This window comes from Nyctereutes procyonoides, unplaced genomic scaffold (genome assembly GCF_905146905.1).
Source record: "Nyctereutes procyonoides isolate TBG_1078 unplaced genomic scaffold, NYPRO_anot_genome, whole genome shotgun sequence".
Classification (NCBI taxonomy): domain Eukaryota; kingdom Metazoa; phylum Chordata; class Mammalia; order Carnivora; family Canidae; genus Nyctereutes; species Nyctereutes procyonoides.
Genome location: NW_026575139.1, coordinates 8,791,149 through 8,813,098, shown reverse-complemented (window position 1 = coordinate 8,813,098; position 21,950 = coordinate 8,791,149). Strand labels below are relative to the sequence as shown.

Here is a 21,950-nt window from a genome sequence, read left to right as displayed (position 1 = left end):
CAAAGGTGTTCAGTAATTTGCTCAAGGTCACACATGAACCAAGGCGACCCTGACCCCCAAGGCACACCTGGCCTCCAAACAGCTGTCTCCTGCTTCCACCTAGGGATGCTCTTTATTAAAAAGGCGGTCTGAGAGTTACTCCATAGTTCATGTGTCCCTTCACATGCTCCAGGAGTCACTTTTACCTTTTAAACATGAAAATGCTATGGGAAAAATGCCACCTCTTGTAAAAAGCCCTTCTGCATGTGCTGGTTCCGCAACCAGGATGCACAATTTTCCCCTGGAAGGACGGTACCACAAATACCCCAGGCAGCCGAAGAAAGTAGAACAAGGGCATTACTTCCCTGGCTAGCACACAAGTCCACCACCCCGGGAAGCTCTCAGAGCCTTAGCTTCCTTATCTATAAAATGGATTTATTGTAAAATCAATAAAGTTGAAGCATTAAAAACCATTCCTGCTGGCCCTTGGTCTCCACCCACCCCAACCGCTGCCCCGTGGCCTGGGGAACCATACAAAATGCATGTTCTTGTCTTCATCCCTGTCCCAAGCGCTCAGGCGGCACCAGCACCGAGAAGCTTCTCTGCCTCTCCAGTCCTTCACAAGCTGCTGACCAGCCCACCAGCTGTGCTCCAGGGATGCTCCTTCTCGGGCCCCATCTAGTGCAGAGGGGGAGATTGGCGGGGGAGGAGGGGAAGCCAAAGGCATCAGCGCTCCTGTCTAGAAGTGCCACTGCAGCCACCCTGCGCTCTTGTACCTGGTTGGCCGACAGAACTCAGGGCGCAGACCTGGCCACCCCAAATGCCTGGGTTAAAGCACCACAGCCCAGCGGTGCCGGCCGAGGTCCCCAGTGGGTCTGGGGGCCCACAGCTTAGAGCCGACGCTGGGCCAAAGTCCTGCCCAGCAGATTGTGGGGCCGTCTGGGTCTTGCTGCCCGGCAAGAAGAGGAGCAGCAGAGAGGCCGAGGAAGATTCAGAAAAGTGTCAGGAGAGAGGCATGCCTACCACCTAATTCCATCCTAGGACTCGCAGCCTTAGGTCTGAAGGTTTCGTGGGAACAGGGACGGCTGAGCTGGCTCTGGCAAGAGGCTCCCAGGATCGCCCAGCTCCGGGGTAGATCCTACTTTCCCGCTAGGGCTTCCCACGGGCCGCAAGGGAGAAGCGCCCTGGTTCTCCCCACAGGTCGGGGAGAGCAGGAAGGCAATGCCACTCACCCCCCAACAACCCTGCAAACCCCCCTCCACCTCTTCCCGGAGACCCGGAGACCTGAGTGGATTTTAAAGCAGGACACTCATTCTGTGACTGATTCACGCCCGGAGTTTCTTTTCCTTTTTTTTTTTTTTTTTTCCTCCCCAGGACAGATCAGAGCTGTCAGATTTTTCTTTCGAAACTACAGAACTAAGTAAAGTAGTAGATTTCTGGGTTGTTTTTTTTTTGGGGGGGGCCTCCGGAGGGGGATGGGTACGAAATACAGAATGTGGCCCGTCTACATCGCCATCACTTTATTGTATTGTCACCGTTAACTTAACTATAAATACTACGGTGGGGAGCGGGGCGCCGGCGGCCTCCGACCTCCTGGCCTCGGGGCCCCGGGCGCGACCGACCCCAGGCGCCGGCCCTCCCGGCTCTGTACACTATTTACAGCTCCTCGTTCCGCTTTCTCGACCCCCTCCCGCAAGGCAGCGCGTGTGCAAGAAAGTAGCATCCTCTGTCTGTGCAAGTCCTTCGAGTTAGGCAAGAGCCACGGCCGGCCCGCGGCCGTCAGCTGTCCGAGTCCAAATCGCTTTTACCTTCCTCTTCCCTCTTCTCGGGGGACGCCTTGGACGAGGTCTTGTTCCACTTCTCTGCGTTCTCCGACTCCTCCGACGAGGACCGCTTCTGCCGCCGCCACTTGGCACGGCGGTTTTTAAACCAGACCTGTTGCGCAACGGAGGACAAAACAAGCGGTGAGACCAGAGGCGCGCTCCCGGGGGGCGGGGGGCGGGGGGGGGACACCCCCAGGCCGGGGCGGGCACCCGGGGACCCCGCGCGCACGCCCACCGAAGGACGGGGAGACCTGCTCCCGCTTCTGCATTTGCATGCATGCACCTCGCCGGGCCTAAAGCGCGCCCCTGCAGCCTGCGGGCCGCCCGGGGCGTCGGGGAGGCTCGGGGAGGCCGGGGAGGCCGGGGCCGGGCCGGGCTGCAGGGCCCCGACGTCGCCGCGGGGGGCCAGCGGGCGCGCCCACCTCCACTTTCTCCTCGCGGAGGTGCACCTTCCGCGCCAGCTGCTCGCGGGTCCCCACGTCCGGGTACTTGGTCTCCTGGAAGAGGTTCTCCAGCGCTTCGAGCTGCTCGTCGGTGAAGATGGTGCGGTGCCGCCGCTTCCGCCGGCAGTGCAGCTGGTTGAGGAGTTGCAGCTCGGTGCGCGACAGCGTGCCCACGTTCATGTAGGGCAGCATCTGGTGCGGGACCGGGGACACCAGCACCGAGCCCGGGCCCTCGTAGCCTGCGACAGAGGAGGGCTCCAGGTCAGCCGGCTCCGCGCCCACTGGCAGATCCCCTGCAGCAGGGTGCGGGGAATCCGGGGCGCAGGGCAGTGGGGGAGGCGCGCACACTCCCAGGGCCACTTTGGGAATCCCCAAAAGCCTGGTCTCCCCTCCCCGCGCAGCCCCCGAGCTGGTTGGTCCCCTCCAACTGTCGCCTCAAGTTTGCAGCAAGTGTACAACGTCCCGTGCCCGATCGGCCACACACACACACACACACACACACAAATAAAATAAATAATAAATAAAATAAAATAAAATAAAATAAATAAAATAAAAAAATAAAAAAAGGAGGGGTGTGTGTGATGGAGAGGGAGCAAGCTCGCACGCGCAGGGAGGAAAGTTTGTGCAATGGGGGGACCGCCCGCGCCGCCGCCCGCCCACGGCCCGGGCGCCGGGCACCGGGCGCCGGGCGCGGGGCGCGACCCTACCTGGGGGCGTCGGGACGCAGGAGCACTGCTGGGCACCGAGCGGCGGCACCGCCCCGCAGCAGGCCGGGCCCACCGGGGCCGCCTGCACGTGCAGCTGCCCGTAGAAGTAGTTGTTGTAGCCGAGGCGGGAGCCGCCGACCGCGGCCGGGAGGCCTGCGCCGCCGGGGGCCACGGGCCGCGGGTAGAAGGCGCCGTAGTCCGAGGAGGCGCCGCCGCCCGCGCCGTAGAGCGAGTCCCCGTGCAGGGCCGGGAAGACGACCGGAGCCGCGGCGCTGGGCGCCACCGGCAGCACCGAGTCTTTGCAGCGCGGCCGAGCGGCCAGGATGTTGTCGATGCTGAACATGCTGGCGGGCATCCCCGAGCCCCGCGCGGGGACCGGGGGCGGCGGGGAGGCGCCGGGGAAAAAGCCTCAGAGCGGCGCGGCTGGGGGGGCCCCTCTCGCCTCCAGCCGCCGACCGAACCGAAAGAGAGCGCGGGCGGGCGGGCGGGCGGGCGGGCGAGCGCGCAGCCCCGCGCCCCTCCCCGCCCCCCGCGTCCGCTCGCCCTCCTCCCGCCCTCCCCTCGCTGCAGCGCTCGCCGAGCTCAACCCGCGGGGAGGACGGAGTTTAGACCAGCTGAACCTCTTGTTGGTTTTATACCGAGTCGACGTCATCCTGGATTTAGTTCCTGGTAATATGCAGATGACAAACAGAACCAGAGTTGGCCCTTTCTGTTCCTTTGGGTGGGTGGGTGGGTGAGGGGTGGGGTGGGGGTGGGGGTGGGGGGCTGGAGGGCAAGGGGGAGGGGGAAGAGGTGCCAAGGGGAGGGGGCTGCGGGGGCCAGAGGAGGGATTGTGGATTGCAAATTAATGAAATTAACCTAATCTCTCCCACTCAGCGGGCCCCGCCGCGGGGCCCGGCCGAGCTGGGCGGGCGCCCTAATTGCTCCGGTTAATCTCATTAATTCCATTGTGCGGCGCAGTTAACAACTCCCTCCGCCGGACCTCTCCGCCCCCACCCTTTTTTTTTTTTTTTCTTCTTCTCAGATTGGGTCCTATTATTGGGTGCGATTTCCTCTGCGAGAAACTCCCAAATTCACTGTGGCCAGTTTTACTCTGGGGCTCCTTTTTGTCCCACTTTGTTTTGTTTTGGAAAATACGAGGGGCTGCGTCCTCTCTCCAGCAACATGCAAAGCTCCGCTCTTCCTCCGGACCACCCCCCCCAAAAAAAAAAAACACTCACCGCCAGGTTTCACCTCTTTTTTTTTTTTTTTTTTTAATTTCGAGGTTCTCTCCAGGGTGGAACCGGTAAACCCCAGCCCCCAACCCTTTTTGTTTTTGCAAAGGCCAGAATTTGTGAAGACAAAAATCGATGCGAGAGGCGCGTTGTTGGTTCTTAAAAATACGTGTTTATATTTTTTTTTTTTCCGCAGTCACTTTGGGTCTGAAAACTACCATAGGAATCCGTAGGCCCTTTACACAGCGGAGACCAAATTCAGCCGCTCATTAAAATTCGCCACCAAGAGTAGCACTCCGAAGGGAAGGGACGTGTCTAGCTGCTCCCTGCGTGGCTGTCGGTAGGTTTTACGCTTTTTCTTTTCCTTTATAAAAATTATTCTTGGAAATGGGGTGTCTTCTCCCCCAGATGGGTTGTTGTTTTTGTTTTGTTTTCTTTTGTTGCAATCCAAAAATCCAAAAATGGGGCTCTGGGGATTCCCCACTCCTTCCCCCAACAGTCCAGCTGCATTTCCCCCCATCCGTCTTGCCAGCTCCCTGGCTGGGACGGGCCCCCTAGCTGCCCTTCACCCGACAGGCCCCAGGCTGCGCTCCCCGAGCCCCCCGGCGGCCTGGCCGAAGCCGGGCCCCGCTCGCTGCAGGCGGCCGCGGTGATTCACAGGAGCCCCAGCCGGCCGAGCTGCTGGAGATGCATCCAGCCCACGGCCGAGCGCGGGCGGCGGACGCCCTTCGAGAAGGTAGGCGATGGGTGCGCGCGGAACGAAAGGAGCCCCCGAGGTCCTGGCGGGCCTGGGGCAAGCCCTAGTCTTGCAGAGATGGCCTTTGTCGGCCCTTTGCGCAGGCACCTCCAGCCACTGCAGGGGTAGGGGTAGGGGTAGGGCCGAGCCCCAGCGACACAGGCCGAGGGCTGGGTTGGGGGCAACTCGGGTTGGCCGCAGAAGGGCCACCTTTAACTCACCCCCATTTCCCCCTGTGGTTCGCAGGCTAATTAACAGGGATCCCCGCGGGGTTGTCTCCTGTTGCTCCAGAAAGGCAAAGTCTGGGGGCTGCCTCCGCCCAGCGGTAAGGCAAAGGGGACAGGGCACTTGTCAGTGGCTGTTCCCCAGTCAGAGGAGCGGTGGCACGAAGCTCAGGTCGGGCCCGGGCATGGTCCCCGCGGTGGGTGCGCCTGCCAGAGTGGCCGGGAGGAGCTAGGCAGCGGCGCTTCTCCTAGGCCTCCCTCCCCTCGCCGACCTCTGCACCCTCGGGCCCACCCGCTTGTGACCCAGGAACCTTGCTTCTCCAAATGCTGAACAGACTCAGAATTAGTTGTAGTGGCAGATGAGGGCAAGACCGAGATGGCTCTCGGTTTGGGGTGGCAATCGATTTTTTTTTTTTAAACAATTAGAAACCGCTCCCAGGGGATAGAGTGTGACCCTCCCCTTCTGAGAGGTCAGGTCTAGGGAAAGAACCAGGGATAGAGGCATTTTTCCCCCGCACTCTGGGAGACTTAAAAAAATCACCAGTTTCCGGGCACACATCCCCCCCGCCAACCTTTCCTGGGTTTGATTCTGCAGGGCAGTCGATGGAAGACAACTAAAGGCTGCAGCTCCTGCAGTGACTCTGGCCGCGTTTGTGTTCAGGGTTGGGTGCTGGGGCAGCGCTTATGTGAGTGGATCTTTTAAGACCTTTGCTGAGCCAAGCGGAGTCGGAGTCACAGAAGCGCTGCGGGAAACCGAGGCAGATTCCTCCTCCTTTTCTGCAAAGGTGCTCAGATCAGCAAGGCGCGCGGAGACACCAGCCAGATTTCTAAAAGAGCGCTTTCTAGTTTTTAAATAAGGCAGCCTCCCCCCCCCCCACCATGCGTCATGCCTCCACTTGGTACATTGTTTTTTTCAATCATGAGATTTAGCAAACCCCTAGACTTCGCCCCTTGCCTTTCTGCAGTGCTCTCTCACTACCCTCGGATTCCTGGAAGGAAGAGCACTGCACGGAGAGTCTGAGCATCAGTTATCCACGCAACACAGCCACCTTGGAAATTATCCCTCCTCTCTAGGTCTTGGGTTGGTTGGTTTTTTTTGTTTGTTTGTTTGTTTGTTTTTTGTTTTAAGTTGATGGAAACAACGCCAACCATCATTGGGTCCCTTACAACCATAAGAATTAATAAGGCTAGCTAATTGTCGCCTGTTCGCCAAGGAGACTGGGGGGTAGACTTTGGAGCATTTTTCTAGTTCTTTGCATTGGGGCAAAGGAGCGTGCTATCCCTACCCCCACCCACCGCAGGGTCTCTATTTGCTGGTTCCAAGATTAGGCAAAGGGAGTCTGAGAGCTGTGTCCTCTTGCAGAAGGGACTTTCTGGGAAGCGGTCACAGGGACCCAGACACCGCTCTACTCCAGTTACTCAGCCGGTTATTCTCTCTCTCTCTCTCTCTCTCTCTCTCTCTCTCCTCTCTCTCAGGGAGCTCACCCCCTGCAAGGCGGGGGCTCCCCATCCTGGCTGCCCCTCAATCAGCGGGCTGCAGTGTCCGCGGGGAGGCAGGAGCCGGGAAGGCGGTCAGCGGTGTGCAGCAGCCGGTGCTGAGCGTCCTCCACGGGGCCAAAACCCACAAGTGTCCGTCGGGCGCTAAACAATCATCCGCCTCGCATCGCCAGGCGCAATTGGAATAACAAATGCAAAGCACGCAAATTGCCTGCCTCCTGTTCCTAAGCGATTGTTTGTCGGCCCCGCACGCACCGCTCAGCATGGGAGGACCGGGAGCGTCCGGAGGCAGCCAGCAAGCGCTTGGGTCGGACATGCAATACACACGCCGCTGATTTTACTTATTATCACCCAAACACGATTTCACACAAAGCAATCACCATGCCAGAAGTCTATGAAAATGTGTTTGTTGAGGAGTCAGTCGCCCCAGTAATAGCCCTCATTTTTAATATATTAAAGAACAGATCAGCGGATTCCGTACGCGTAAGGTAGATGTGCGGACCGGTATCTGTCAAGGCGCTTTTGCTCCGTAATCATCGCTAAATTGATTCATAGAGCACAGATTAAATTGCTTCTCTGATTTAAAACGGAGTGCCCAAATTCGGAGATTTGGAGTGTGCGTCTGGGTAATCTCCACCGGCCGGCCCCAAGAAAGTGTCATCATGGAGAAAACTGTCACCCATAATCTTTCCACGCACATGCACACAGGCACGCACCCCGCTGGCTGTAAAAAAAAAAAAAAGCATATGCGGTCCTAACTTCTTGTGATTTCGGGAACTTTCTTAATTTTTTCAGCCTCTCACCCAGTCACCGCTCATCATCGGGCGCCCTTAAGAAGGACTTTTTGTGACATGGGCAAAAAGCTGATTTGTCCTTTCAAAGGTAGGGAGCCCCCCCCCCAAAAAAAAGGGTGAATTAGCTCAGAGGAATGAGCAACAATGAGCAGATGGGGCCACAGCCCGTGCGTGGCATCCGGACCCCATCCAGCCTTCACAGCGCGCAAATCGGCTTTATTGTTTGTAGTCCTGCTTACAAAAAAACCAGTGCCTCAAAAATAGTGCACAGACCCAGGTCCAAGGCCCTGCTCTTTGGAGGACACCTCCGGTAGCCCCAGGGGGTTTTCCGTGTGAGCTGGGGAGGGTGGAGTACAGCACCAGGTGCAGATAGCACCCTACTAAGGGGCGGCGGGCAAGGGCTGGGTCTCCCGCACCATTCATGGGGATGTAGGGACGCTTACTTACTAGCTGAGTTTTGCTCAAAGTTTTGCAACAGTCCAAATAAGCGCTCTGAGCCCTTGCAGACAAAATAATCAAGGTGTTAGGAAAACGCAACATAACGGGGGTAGGGGGGTGTGGAGAAGAGAGTGTCGAAAAATGACGTCTTCCCAAAGCATCAGAAAAAAAAAAAAAAAAAAAAAAAAAAAAGCTCCGGGATTCTAGGGTTGCAGAAATTCGCTTTCGGCAGAGTTGTTTACCTAAGTTTGTTTCAAAGTGACTTGCACCGTTGCTTTTGCAAATCACAGAATGCAAATGATGATAATTTGTTCTTAGTGGAACTTTCTCTTGAAATGATTAGCAAAGTCAGTCATTTGAAAATTAGAGCGAATGCACAGACGGTTCCCGAAGCCCCTCGCTAACCAATATCAGCTTCTAAAGTTTTCATTCATGTAAACCTCATTAATGAAGATCTTTTATTTAAACGTCAAGGGGATTTGAAATTTAGAGTAAATTATGAAGCTTGTATGTCTAGCCAAGTCATGGGTCAAATGCATTTGTGAAAAACTGCTAAAAGAGCATATGGTTTTGAATTTTTCTACAATGACTAGTGTTTAAATAAATTGCTTGTACTGCTTAACTTCATGTGTAATTTTGACAGAAATTGGCCTATAGCCTTTTGATATGTAAACATTTCAGCCTTTTATGCGGTATAAAAAAGACACTTGCTTTTTAGGATCAGCTCAGGCGGTCACCCTGTAATTCTGAAAGCTGGCACCTACCATTACATTCTTGCTAGATTTCAACTTTCCAGTGGCAGCCTCAGGGAGAAAAAAAAAGGAAGGAAAGAAAGAGAGAAAGAGGATATTTCAAAAGCAATGTCCATTTGGGATTAAAAGCTACAAATGAGGTGAGAACGTGCCACTTACCATCTGAAAGAAATGGATAAACCATAGTTATTAAAGAACATTTTCTGTCATTTTTCTTTAAGCCAGCCTGTCTGAGGGGACACTTAGGCAGGGCTGGAACTGTCTGCCGTGTCATTAAATGCTTATCGGAGGGCCGAGCCAATCCGTCCAACACACAAATAGGTGTTACAAATCTAGGTATCACTTCAGGACGTTGCCAGCGAAATGGCTTTGTGTCACAGAACCCATTAAGATGCAAAAATCACTCAGTCCCGGGAGGAGAATCACCCTGGGCTCCGAATCCCTGCACACAAATAGCAGGTCTGAGTCCCTGCAGCAAGGGGGTCTCTCTCAGCAGGAGGCCGTTACTGGGGGTGGCAGAGGCAGCCCAGGACACATAGTTCAGAGACCCCTCTGGGCTGCCCCCAGTTTCTGAAACACCGATCCATCTGCATAAACCCATTTGTTGCTAATATATCCGTCTCCCGTAAACAAGCTTGGGATGTGGATTGGAAGGCTGGTCACCCTGGAGGGAGACAGAGAGAGCTGCCTGGCCTATGAGGTGGCCCGGGGTGCTAGACGTGGGGGGCACACATTGACTTGCTAGGCACCCTGGCCTGGCGGTCATCTCACCCTCCCCTCTGTTCTCGGGGGTCCTACCCTATTTATCCTACATGTCAGTGTTGTCCTACACCGACTTTCCCAAGAGATATCTCCCCCTCTGTGAAGTTTTGGAGGAACTTGGGGGAGATAGGATGCCACGGAGCCCGGTTTCTTTGTATACAGTTGAGTCACGGGAGCAAGCAGAGATCTTCTTTAAAGACAAAACCCTGATGATGAAAAAAAAAAAAAAAAAGACTGGCCAAGAAAGACAGGAGGAGGTGTTTTATTTACATTTCTTACGCATTCCAACACATCATACTGTGGTCAGCAAACCGGAAAGGAAAGGACATATTTCAGAGCATAAAGAAGGCACCAGACTTTTTTTTGTTTTGTTTTGTTTTTCCTGAGCGTTCTACATTCCTGTCTAACCCTTCCGTCCATTTTGAAATGAATAAGGGTAAATTTTTCCCCCTGTTAGCTGTAGTTTTAAACTTCTTAGACAAACAATTGATTTGCTAATAAAATATTTCTGTAGCGTTCAGCTGCTGAACTTTTAGGAACTTACCCCCCCCCCCAAAAAAAAATGTGTTTGTGATCAAAGTTAGCTAGGCAAGAGCTGTATTTTGGGTAAAAGAGGAACACGTAATACTTGAAAGATCATTTGAGAGGTTGAGGACTTCGGGGTGTTTGTGTTTTGTTCTGTTTTTTGAAGGGCAGGCTAGTATTAAAAAAAACTGAAAATTATAGGAAAAGATAGCCGTGCCGGGATGGCCGTGTTGGTGTTACTGTCAGCGGACATATGTGTCACGTGAAACTGTGCTAGCATGTGTATCTTTTGAAAGAGGACTTGCTAAAATGGTCACTGGACAGTACGTCATCCTAAGATCTGAGTGTGATCGATGCAGGTAGCATTGTTGGCTCTTTTTAAAACATCGGAGTGAGGAACTAACACGCAGATTCCCAGATGTGCCTTGTCCTTCAAAGTGCTCACCCGCCAAGGGAGCTCTAGCATCACCATCAGTAGTGGTTTGAATTTTTTTTTTTGAATTCCTAAAAGGACACTTACTTGGGCCTTTTGATTCCTGTCTGCTTTATAAAGAAGCAGCTAGAACTCCCTTGTCCATTGGTTACATGCAGAAAGCCTTCGGCTTCTGAAGCCTAAGGAGTCAGGCAGAGTCATGGGAAGCGGGGGGGGGGGGGGGGGGGGGGAGCCACTTTCAGAGGTCACAGGTCATGTCACCTGCTCAGTCCCACCACCCAGAGGGTCTGATGCTGTCACTCATCCTAAACCTGGCTTTGCCACGGGGCGGAGGACGCTGATAATTTAGATCACTTCTCTGTCCTGGAAAGGAAAAAAGAGAATTCTCAGAAACAACCTCAACTTTCAATCTGTTTGATTTGTGTTGGGCCTTTTATTATCTTTTAATAGCCAGGAGATCGGGAGTTTGGGAATGCACTGCCCTACACACACACACACACACACACACACTCACACTCGCCCGGCCCCCTCCTCCTTCAGTTTGCACACTTGGTCATTTCTGGGCCAGCGAACCCCAGTACTAGCTCTTTGGTCACCTCCTTCCTGGGGTTTGTGTTTATTTTCTTATTTGGGGGCATCTGCCTGCAGCCAGGGTCAAAACCTGAATGATGCTGGGGTCCAGAGGTAGATTTGGTTTCACTTAGCAGTAAAATTCTTTCTGCAGACCAGAAGGTTTTGGATTTAAAATCACAAGAGTCCATCTCCCCTGTCATTGGGTTGTTAGTAATTTATGTATAAGGGGGGAAAGTAGTCTGTTTGTAGTAATGATAGCTTGGGGAATTCAGTGTATGAGCCAAACATAGGACAGTTGAACTGAAAAGAACCCCTCTTGTCTACATGATACCTCGCAGGTTTTTTGGTTTTTTTTTTTAAACAGGTCCCCAAAGAACATTTCATTCCCCTCTTATAAGGTTTGTAGATAAGGTCATTTTCTTCTCTGCCTGGTAGGTCAGCACAGTATTTACAAGTGAAATGCTGACATCAACAAACACGGTTCCTGCCCAGCTAATGACAGTGCTTTCCTCTGAAAGCCTAGGATTCTGGAATTATTTGGATCTTAAAGTATCCTGAAGTTGACTTTAAGATGGGAACAGGAGTTTTCGATAATGCTATCCACATTCTGATTTAAGCTCTGGCCATTCAACCCCCACCGCTGCCGCCCCCACTCCCCACCCCCAACCCTCAGAAAGTGGCTTTCCAAGTTAAACTAGATAATCAACCGAAAGTTTCACTTGAAATAATTTTTGAAATAACTTGTTCACCATTCAGGTCCTTCGGTAAAAGAGCAGCAGTGGAGTGCGTTGCTTTCAGAGCTCCCTGCGTGGCAGGGGCCTTGTGGTGCTTCTGAGGGTTGGTGGATATTGAATATGTGTGACGAATGCGTACCACTCCATATTTCAGGGAAATTCTTTATTGAATATTTCTCGCTCGGAAAGCTGGAGTCGCTGTGAAATCTCGCTCCTTGGATCTCTGTCGGGGCTGACCTGGTCTCCCAGCCTAGTAACAAATTGCCTTTTTATGGGTTCATGTTCTAAATGGGAGCAAACATCTGCATCCTGGGGCGGAAGGCAGTGGAAACTGGTATTGAGGACCAGCCATGACTATGTCTAATTAGGACAAACCACCCGTTCAGTTGTTCTAGAAAACGCAGCAAATGGGCCTGGCATGCAATCCTCACTTGGAGGCCAGAGGGAGACAGAGAGGACCATCTCCGTGTGCCCGGTGGATGGTCACTGCATTCCTGGGAGGTGGGCCCTGTTACTGTCTCCTGTTGCAGGTAGGAATCATTCCCTCTGCCCCGCCTCTTCCAGCTGAGGCCTGGATGGGAGCTCTGTGTCGCTCCCTGTCCCTCTTCGACTTTGCCAGCTCTTGCAGAACAAGTGAATGCCCAGCTCGTTGGCCTGGCAAGCCACACCTTTTGTTCACTGATGCCAAGTTACTTTTCCTCCCTTCTGTCCCACTTTGTCCGGACTCTGGCCACGTGGGGGGCTCCTGCTCTGGGCTGCTCAGTCTCTGTGCCTTCCCTGGCTGCCTTCTCCCGTCATCCCAGTTGGCCTTTCCCTGTTGGTCTGCATCACCATACTGGCTTCCCTGTCCAGGGCGCTGTGTGGACATGGCCTCTGCTACTCTGAAGACCTAGAGGGAATCCGTGGGGCCTTCCTGGGCTCCAGAACGAGACCCCCTAGAGTTGGAGGTGTAGGAGCTGGGACCCCATGGGCAAAACCAGCCTTGATTCTGCTCCATGGGTCCCACCGGCTGGCCACAGGCCTTGGCCCAGGAAGTGTGCTAAAACACTTGTTTAAGGAGGAGAGAATGCATTTGCACCCCTACCCCTGCGTTCCACCCCCCACCCCAATTCCAGGCTAAACACCATTAGCAGGAGAGTGTTAATTAACCACAGTGGGTGCTCTTCTGAAACAGATAAAAGAGCAGCAAGGGAGAGGGTCTGTCCATCTGTAAGCCCAGGCAGTTCCCCCAGATGCTGGCCGGGGTCACCATGTGGCTAGGGTGTGCAGGCGTACACTGGCATGCAGGCATCCCTGTGTCTCTCCAGCCACAGCTGTGTACACAGGGAGGCCAGCTATCACCATTTCCCCTGAGGGCTGATACACCTGGGTGGAATGTCCATTGTCCTCTGGGTGGGTCCTGTGCGAGGAAAGCGTGAAGACTCCCCAGAGTGCCCTGGGTTGTGTTTCCACTGGAGCCTTCCTTTTCCCATGTCTGAAATGGGGGAATAATCAAGAAACAAGCTGTGCATCCCCTCTCAGTTCAGACATCTGCCACTATTCAACATTAATGTAAGTGCTGCCTGAGGTCAGGAGAGACACATCCTTGTTTTCTAGTGATACAGCCTGAGAGGTAGAAGGAGTCAGAATCCAGTTAAAGGCTGCAGGGAGATGTGAGGGCAGAGCTGCATGGACAAAGCTGGCCCTCCGTGATGCTCCCCTCCTCGTCTTGGGTTGTTGAAAACACTGCCTCGGGGATCCCTGGGTGGCTCAGCAGTTCAGCCCCTGCCTTTGGCCCAGGGCGTGATCCTGGAGTCCCGGGATCAAGTCCTGTGTCAGGCTCCCTGCATGGAGCCTGCTTCTCCCTCTGCCTGTGTCTCTGCCTCTCTCTGTGTCTCTCTCTATCATGAATTAAAAAAACAAACAAACAAAAACAAAACAAAACAAAAAAACAAACAAACAAAAAACCCTGCCTCTTAAGAGGCCTAAGAGGTGACAGGCACTGTTGGCAGACCTCCACCACCTTTGGGAGGCCTCTTTGAAATCCTGGCTTACCACTCCCTGCTCACCACACTGACAAAGCAAGTCTTGAGACTCCAAGGTGAAACTCTAGGCACTTGCAGTGCATCTAGCAAAAGAGTCATGTCAAAGGCTGGCAAAGTTCAACTCTCTCAGGCTGGTTCCAGAGCTCCTAATTCCAGAGCTGCTTACCCCCCTGTGGGTGGTGTGGTGGCTAAAAATCCAGGCTTTTCGTTGTTAGACTGACTTCCAGCTCTGACTCTTGCAAGCTGTGTGAGCTGGCGTGAGCCCTGTCCCTTCTCTGAGTCTTGGTCTTTGACTCTCTAAAATGGAGATGGTAGGGTCCCATCCTCAGGACAAGTGAGCAGTGTGCACCCACCAAACAACTGTAGTCATTGTTGCAGTGCAAAGTCTTTACCACATTAAGGGATATTTACCATTAGGGCCCCAGGTCTTGCACACAGTTTAAGGAAGTTAGTTCTTCGTCAAGGGACAGAGAAGCCTAACTACCAGTAGACAGAGGCCTGGGATTTTGCTCGCTGCAAAAGGAAAGCCTCAAATCCTATCCTGGGGGAGTTCCCAAGGGAAATGGTGCATCACTTAGGAATCGCGATTCCTGGGTGGCGCAGCGGTTTGGCGCCTGCCTTTGGCCCAGGGCGCGATCCTGGAGACCCTGGATCGAATCCCACGTCGGGCTCCCGGTGCATGGAGCCTGCTTCTCCCTCTGCCTATGTCTCTGCCTCTCTCTCTCTCTATCTCTCTCTCTCTCTATGTGTGTGACTATCATAAATAAATAAAAAGTTAAAAAAAAAAGGAATTGCGATTCTCCACTACTTCATTGGATTCTCAGATTAAAGCAACTGGGAGCCACGGAACAGGGACCTGGCTTGCCTGATGAAGAGACTGAGGGCCAGAGAAGTCTAATGCCTTTGCTCCTGGTGACTGAAGGAGGTCTTGGCACCATCATTCCTGGCCAGGCCTGGTAGCCTGGGGCTCCTTGCACCAGACCCTTCCTTATGCAGCCTAGCTTTTTTGCTTCTTCAAACAACCAGCTACTCCAGCTCTGCTATGGGAAAAATCAGGGTGGCTTCCAAGTGTGGGGAGTCTGAGAAGCTAAAGGACCACTCGCTGAAAGGGTGGGATCCTCCGGAAAAGCTGTGCACACACCTCCGAAGGAGGTATCTCTACCTCCCAAGGAATCCAGGGCGGAAGGGGCAGTATTTAGGTCAGAGTTCACACGTAACCCCAAGCCCTATCCCTCCTCCTCCTCCCCTCCTCCCCACCAAGCTGCCCCAAACCTGTTTGGGTGTGACATGTATCATTCATATGCTAACCTATTGAAGATTAAGATTTAAAACCCTTGAGTAAATCCACCCAGCAATCCCCTTCACAGGGTCTGCAGAAGGATATTCATGAAGGATGATGAAATTCATTAGGGACAACCTAAATGTTTACGGGCAGGGTACTGGTTAAATAAACCAGCGTGCACACATAATAAATAACCACACAGCCATTGAGCAGAATAAGGCCATTTTATGTGCACTAATATGGAAAGATCTCCAAGATACCTTGTGGAATAATAAAGACAAATTATAGAAGTCTAAGAGTATAACTGTTTGTGTGTGTGAGTGTGTGCTCACATACACACGACCTAGCAACATTGACTATGGGCTCATATGAGTTAATATTTGGAAAGCAGGGGCACCTGGGTGGCTCAGTGGTTGAGTGTCTGACTTTGGGTCCGATCATGATCCCCGGGGTCCTGGGATGGAGTCCTGCATCGGGCTCCCTGCAGGGAACCTGCTTCTCCCTCTGCCTGTGTCTCTGCCTCTCTCTCTATGTCTCTCATGAATAAATAAACAAAATCTTTAAAAATATATATTTGGAAAGCAGAACAATGGTATGGAACATAGTAAGTGCTGTATGGTGTTTGAGAAAGAAATCTAAATGCAAAAGAGAAAGATCTGGAAGGTCCACCACTGAATTAATAGGGACCGGTCACCTCTTTGGAGGAAGGCCTGGGATTAGAGAAGCTACTTAAGGAGGAGTGGAGCCTTATTGCTAATGTTTTGCTTTTGTACACAGGCACAGCATCCATGTTTTACTTGTGAAATTAAAATTAAACATGCATCCAAAACCGCTATCTCCAAAATCTGAAAGTCCTTTCCTCTTCTGTATGGCAGTGTTCCAAGGAAACAGCACCAAGGTCAAACAAATAATGGGATAAGCGACCCCCCCACCCCCATCCTCATTTCCTCAACTAACACCTCATCACAGGCAAACAGCATCCTTGGAAATGAGTCCCTCTCGCTAATGACTTGCTCCTCTGGGTTCCTGGACCGTGGCTGGGGGCGTGAACAAGAGGGGAGTCCTAAATGGACACATTATAGTTTTAAAGTCTTAAGACTGGATTCTACTCCCTAAACTCGTCCCTTTTGTGTGTAAGTCACTTCTTGTCACCCTGCAATGGGGATCCCAATCCTTGCCTTACGTACCCTTTAACTCTTAAGAAACAAGGGGGGATGGGCAAGTGAGCCTCATTAAAACACTAATCATCTTTGTCCCTCAGCACCTAACGGTGCCTGGCATTGTTTGCGCTCAGTGGCAGTTTGCGATACTGAGCTGAAAATAGTTTATAAGGATTTAAGATAATCACAAAGGAATTGCTATGTTAGAGCATGAAACTAATATTTGATCTTTCAAGTTCATATTCGCAGCACACTCATTCACTCAATAGATCTTTACTGATTGCTTTCTGTGTGCCGGGCACTGGGCTCCGTGCCGGGGAAGAAAGATGAACATGAAAAAGTCCTTGACCCCTCAGTGAGTCCCTTACATGCAAAGAAATTTCCAGCAATAAAAAGCCATGGCTAAGGAGAAATAAAGCAGGTGATTCTAGCTATGGGTGAGGTGAACAGGACAGGAAATTATCGTCCCAGCTCGATGTGTTACAACAGACAGAGCACAAATGTCTGAGTTCTGTGGAGTCGCAGAGACTCGTAATTCAGATGTTGATGCCAAGTTTGATTTTGATGTGAATATATCCAAAGTTCCTGCTCAGGCTTTTTTGAAATGAGCCTGCTTGATCTTCATCTAACAATCGGGAAATGTGACTTTGATGTCATGAAGCTTTGGGCCAACCACCACACTAAGACCCGAGCTCTAATCCCAATTTCACCAGCTCATAGCCAGGTCACTAGGGTGCCAGGTAAATTGTCGGGGTTTCAGAGCCTCGGGATTCATCCGTGTAAGATTACTTGCGAGGACTTCTCTGGGGGGATTGTTGCATGGATTAGTACTTGGTGCACAGAAGGGGTTCAGCCTTGGCCTGCACCGGAGGGGCACCAAGACACCTGTACCCCCACTGAAGCTGATCCCTTAGTGTATCCAGGGGAGGCATTCTGGGTGTTCAGATTTAGCATTTTCCAAGACCCTAAACACCTTTCAGACTCAAGGTAGTGTGTGGATCCTCCATGTGGCTCAGAAAATTAACCCTCCATCCTCTTCAAGGGGAAAGATAAAGACTATCTTGATAGCACTGCCTTATCTCTATATACTTTAAAGGCCCTTTTAAGTTGCATTAGTGTCCTCATTTGCACAATGAGGAAATGGGATCCTGGAAGATTAAGTGATCATATAGATTGTAAGAAAGTAGCAGAAGTATTAGACAAACCCAAATCTCCCTGAAGCCTGTACTCCTTGCACCCAGCCCTTGGGGAGACAGAGAACGGATGCCGAGAATGGAAACTTTCAGCAGGGGCTTTCTGTGTTAACTTGCTTGAACCTCCCTGATCCTCAGTTTTTATTTTGCACCCATAAAATGGGGCTGACAGTCATCCTGTCCACATAGGTTGCCGTGAGGAATAAGGGAGCCACTTGGGAAGAGCTTTCAACAGGCGTAAAGGCCCAGCGGGGGATGCTATGTGGGAACATGGGGATCTAGTTCATAGAAGTTGGACTCTCGTCAGAGGAAAACAACTTACCTGGCTCTCACTTTCCTTCACGTGCACAGGACACAGTGATATATACTAGAGATTTCTTTATGGTAACATTAGGCTAAAGCCCTCATCACATCAGAATGAAGGGGGGGGTCTGCACAGAGGATCACATGACATTGGCATGGTGCTTAGCAGGTGGGGGTGCTTAAGGGTGGGGGTGATTAAGAGGTAGGGTGGGCAGGTGAAGCCAGGGTTTGAACCAGGCACCTGCTGGAGAGCTGCGTGGCCCTTCTCCGCCGTTCTGCTTGCCATTCCGCTGAGACCATTTGAGACTGGGGTGTAGTAGCACTTTGCCGCCTGCCCTGGGGGACTCCAGGGCTGAGAAGCACTGCCCTGACCTTCCGCCTTGCAGCACAGGAGACAACATGAACTGTTTAGAAGCAGGAGGGCTGACTGCAGGTGTGAGATGTGGCCAGATCACTTCAGCTCTCCTCCTCTCCATAAGTGGGCTGTGACACCGCCAGGGTGCCCACCTGCACCTGGAGGACAGATAACACAGTCAGACAGGCGGTAGGGCCAGCCGCACAGAGCTCGCGCTGCTTCCAGCAATGGAAGAATGTGCTGGAAACCAGGGCAAGGCTGCTCATGCCTTGGAACATAGGCAGCCCTCTGCCAAGGAGCAGGTCCCATTGCCTGTGAGGTTGCTGACTGCTGGCCTCTGGGATTGGGGTCAGATGGGGCCGATGGGTGTCAAGGTGCTGGGTGTGCTACAGAGCTCCTTTCTGAGACTGCTGTCTCGTGTGCCCCCTGCCATACCCACTGGGTGGGTTTCTCCTGGCCTTCCCTGCACCTCCCTAACAGGGGTCCTACTGGGGGTGCCCCAACCCCTGTTGAGTAACTTGGCTCTCTGGTCACACTTTACATGATTAACAAGCACCCTGGCTTCAACACCCTTTGTGTGATTAACAAGCACCCTGGAACACCCTGCCCGGGTAGGCTGCTGCTCTGTTGGCCGAAGGAAGCATCCTCTCTGCCCCACCCCCTCCCCCCTGCCGGGAAGCAGTTGTTTCCTCCCTCCCCAGGGGTCTGAGCAGGGTCTAACTTCATCTGGAGCTGCCCCATAGGCCTGGGTGCACTTTGCATTTCTGTCTCAGAGCCTCAGGCTCCCACGAGTGCAGGAAAACTGCACAGACTCCGAAGTTGAACCGCTCTGGGCTCCGATCACCTCTGAGCTTGAAACCATAGGGTCGTGGGTAAATCCTCGAAGGTCCGATCCAGACTCACTGTGTCCATCTTTAAAATGGGAAGAAAATCATACCTGCTAGAGCTGACCCAGAGTTACGACTGGTAATGGTGCTGGCATTAGAGTTAAGGCCAGGGCCACATTTAGGGTTAGGGTTACAGGTTCGACTCCGGGATCTGGTGTGGGTCTAGAATGAAATTGGAGTTAGGGGCTGCCACCAGGAGCTGTATGAACCTTAAGATAAGATTAGTTTGAATGGACCTTCTAGACTGTGCCTCTCCCAGGACTGCTGCAGAGATAACTCAGATACGGTGCTTGGCCCTTACCGTATTTTGCCAATTCTGAGATACACGTGTTTTGTTATCCACACTTAGACGCATCTGATGTTACGGTTTACGCCTGATGTCTTTTTGTGTATACATAAAATAGTGACACATCTTACGTTGGATGGCACCTTTGGGTTAGAAGCAGTACCCCGTGCAATTGCTATTCTTGGGCTGCTGTGCTTGGCTTGCACCCCTTGGCTTGGAGGAGTTGCCGTGTCTGCTTCCCCTGGGCCCTGGGCTCCCATCGTGACAATAGCATGTGTCGCATGGTACCTGCTGCTCACTAACTTGGTTTTCTTCTATCCTGCTCCTGTGAGATCCTCCAGGGGAGGAACTGGTTTTCCCCACACCCCCATCCCTAAGCGACCCTGTTCCCCAGCACAGTGCCTGGGGATCTGATAGGAACCATGAGGTCAGTAAAAGCTGCCATTTGTTGAGCACTTACAACGAGTGAGGCAGTGGCCAGAGGCTGTGCACTTATATTCTCGTTTATCCTCATAATAGTCCTTGGAGGTGGGTGATAGTATTACCCTGATGTATAGGCCAAACTGAGGCACCCCGAGTTTAAGGAGTTTATTCAAGGTCAATTTTTAATAATACCCATGGGGCATCTCTAAAGACAATTTTCTGGACAGATTTATTTATTTACTTGAGAGAGAGAGAGAGAGAGCACATGAGCAGGGAGAGGGAGAGAAAATCTCAAGCAGGCTCTGCACTGAGTTCAGAGCCTGACGTGGGGCTCCAACTCACGACCCTGAGATCATGACCTGAGCTAAAATTAAGAGTTGGGTGCTTTACCGACTGAGCCACCCAGACACCCCTCTTTAACAACAACTTTTATTTTTTTATTATTTTTAATAAATTTATTTTTTATTGGTGTTCAATTTGTCAACATACAGAATAACACCCAGTGCTCATCCCGTCAAGTGCCCACCTCAGTGCCCGCCACCCAGGCACCCCCAACTCCCGCCCACCTCCCCTTCCACCACCCCTAGTTTGTTTCCCAGAGTTAGGAGTCTTTCATAACAACAACTTTTAAAAATAGCCTTATTAAGATATAATTCACATCCCATAAAGTTTAGTGCGGACGTATGTTTTCACTTCTCTTGGGTGTGTATATAAGGAGTAGGCTTGCTGGGTCTACAGTTCGCTGTTTATGGAAGTGCCAGACCGTTTCCAATGTGACTGCACCATTTTTACATTCTCACCACAATGCATGGAGGGTTCCAATCTCTCCACATCCTTGTCAGCACTTGTTACTGTCTTTTTCATTTATAGCTGTCCTAGTAGTGTGAAGTGCTATCCTACTGTAGTTTTGATTTGTATATTCCTCATGACCAAATAAGCATCTCTTTATGTGCTTATGGACCATTTGTCTATCTTCTATGGAGAGACATCTATTCAAATCTTTCGCCCAGTTTTCATTGGAGTGTTTGTATTTTTTATCATCAAGTTGTAAGAATTATTATTATTATTATTATTATTATTATTCATGAGAGACACACAGAGAGAGGCAGAGACACTGGCAGAGGGAGAAGCAGGCTCCCTGCAGGGAACCCAATGTGGGACTTGATCTCAGGACCCCGGGATCACGACCTGAGCCAAAGGCAGATGCTCAATCACTGTGCCACCCAGGCATCTCGAGTTGTAAGAATTCTATATTTATTCTGGATACAGGTCCTTTATATGATTTGCAGACATTCTTTCTCATTCTGTGGGTTCTTTTCCAAAGTGGCTGTACCATTTCTCATTCCCCTCAGCAATGTATATGTATGTATTTTTTCTTTACCTTTATTTGTCACTTTCAAACTAATAAGGTGATTCCCTTGTATACTCCCAGAGTGACCCAGTGAGTTTTCCCCCCTTCCTTTGCATGTCGCAAATTCATGAATTTAATTTTATTTGATGGGTTTCGGTATAATGAAATTAATTTTCCTATTGATGCTCACAGTTTCCCACCTTTCCAAATTTGCTTCCGAGTTCTAAGCTGACATGCCTCAGTAGTCTTCATGGTTGCCAAGCTTTCCTGTATGATGGGATGTCCCAGAATTATCTCATTCATTTCCTGCCCAAGACCTGGAGTCAACCATGCCTGGTTTCTTTACCTGAGAAATAGTATTGAGAGACCATAATCTGGATACCGGGAATGCTCATTGACACTGTTTCAGCATTGTTTCTGGGCCCTTTCCAATTCTGAGATATACTTGTTTTGTTATCCACACTTTGACACATCTGATGTTACAGTTTGACAGAATGGGTCTAGAGTTAACAGAATTAAAAAAAAAACAAAAATAAAAAAACAAAAACAAATAATTGCGGATGCCTGGGTGGCTCTGTGGTTGAGCATCTGCCTTCGGCTCAGGTCGTGATTCCGGAGTCCTGGGGTGGAGTCTGCATTGGGCTCCCTGTGGGGAGCCTGCTTCTCTCTCTGCCTATATCTCTTCCTCTCTCTCTGTGTCTCTCATGAATAAGTAAGTAAAGTCTTTAAAAAAATACAGATAATGTTTTAAAGGGTAAAATATATCATGAGTTTGTACTGATGCTTCTGATCCTAACTCGGGCTATATTTCAACCTCTTTAAAGTCAGATCTCTATCTTTTTTTTTTCTTATGCCCCAATCTTGGCTCCCATTGACAAGTGAAAGAGAGAAAACCAGCTGAGAAATGAAGTGCTAACAAAAACAGCTGACATTTATTGAATGATTCTTATATGCCAGGCCCTAGCCAGTCCTCACAACCAGCCTCTCTGTGTCTCTCATGGGCCTGTCAGGCCTTGTACACAGTGGATTATGTTAAATAGCAGATGGAGAAA

At 51.3% G+C, this 21,950-nt stretch overlaps 1 protein-coding gene across 1 annotated transcript; it reads right to left on the bottom strand.

Moving 5' to 3' along the window:
• Positions 1–1,484: 1,484 nt before the first annotated feature.
• On the bottom strand, positions 1,485–3,370 carry GSC (goosecoid homeobox). Its single transcript, XM_055304405.1, has 3 exons — positions 2,953–3,370; positions 2,225–2,484; positions 1,485–1,914 (listed from the first exon to the last, which is right to left on the bottom strand). Exons 1-3 carry the CDS (start codon positions 3,305–3,307, stop codon positions 1,759–1,761), a joined length of 771 nt encoding a protein of 256 aa, XP_055160380.1. The 5' UTR covers positions 3,308–3,370; the 3' UTR covers positions 1,485–1,758.
• Positions 3,371–21,950: the final 18,580 nt, after the last annotated feature.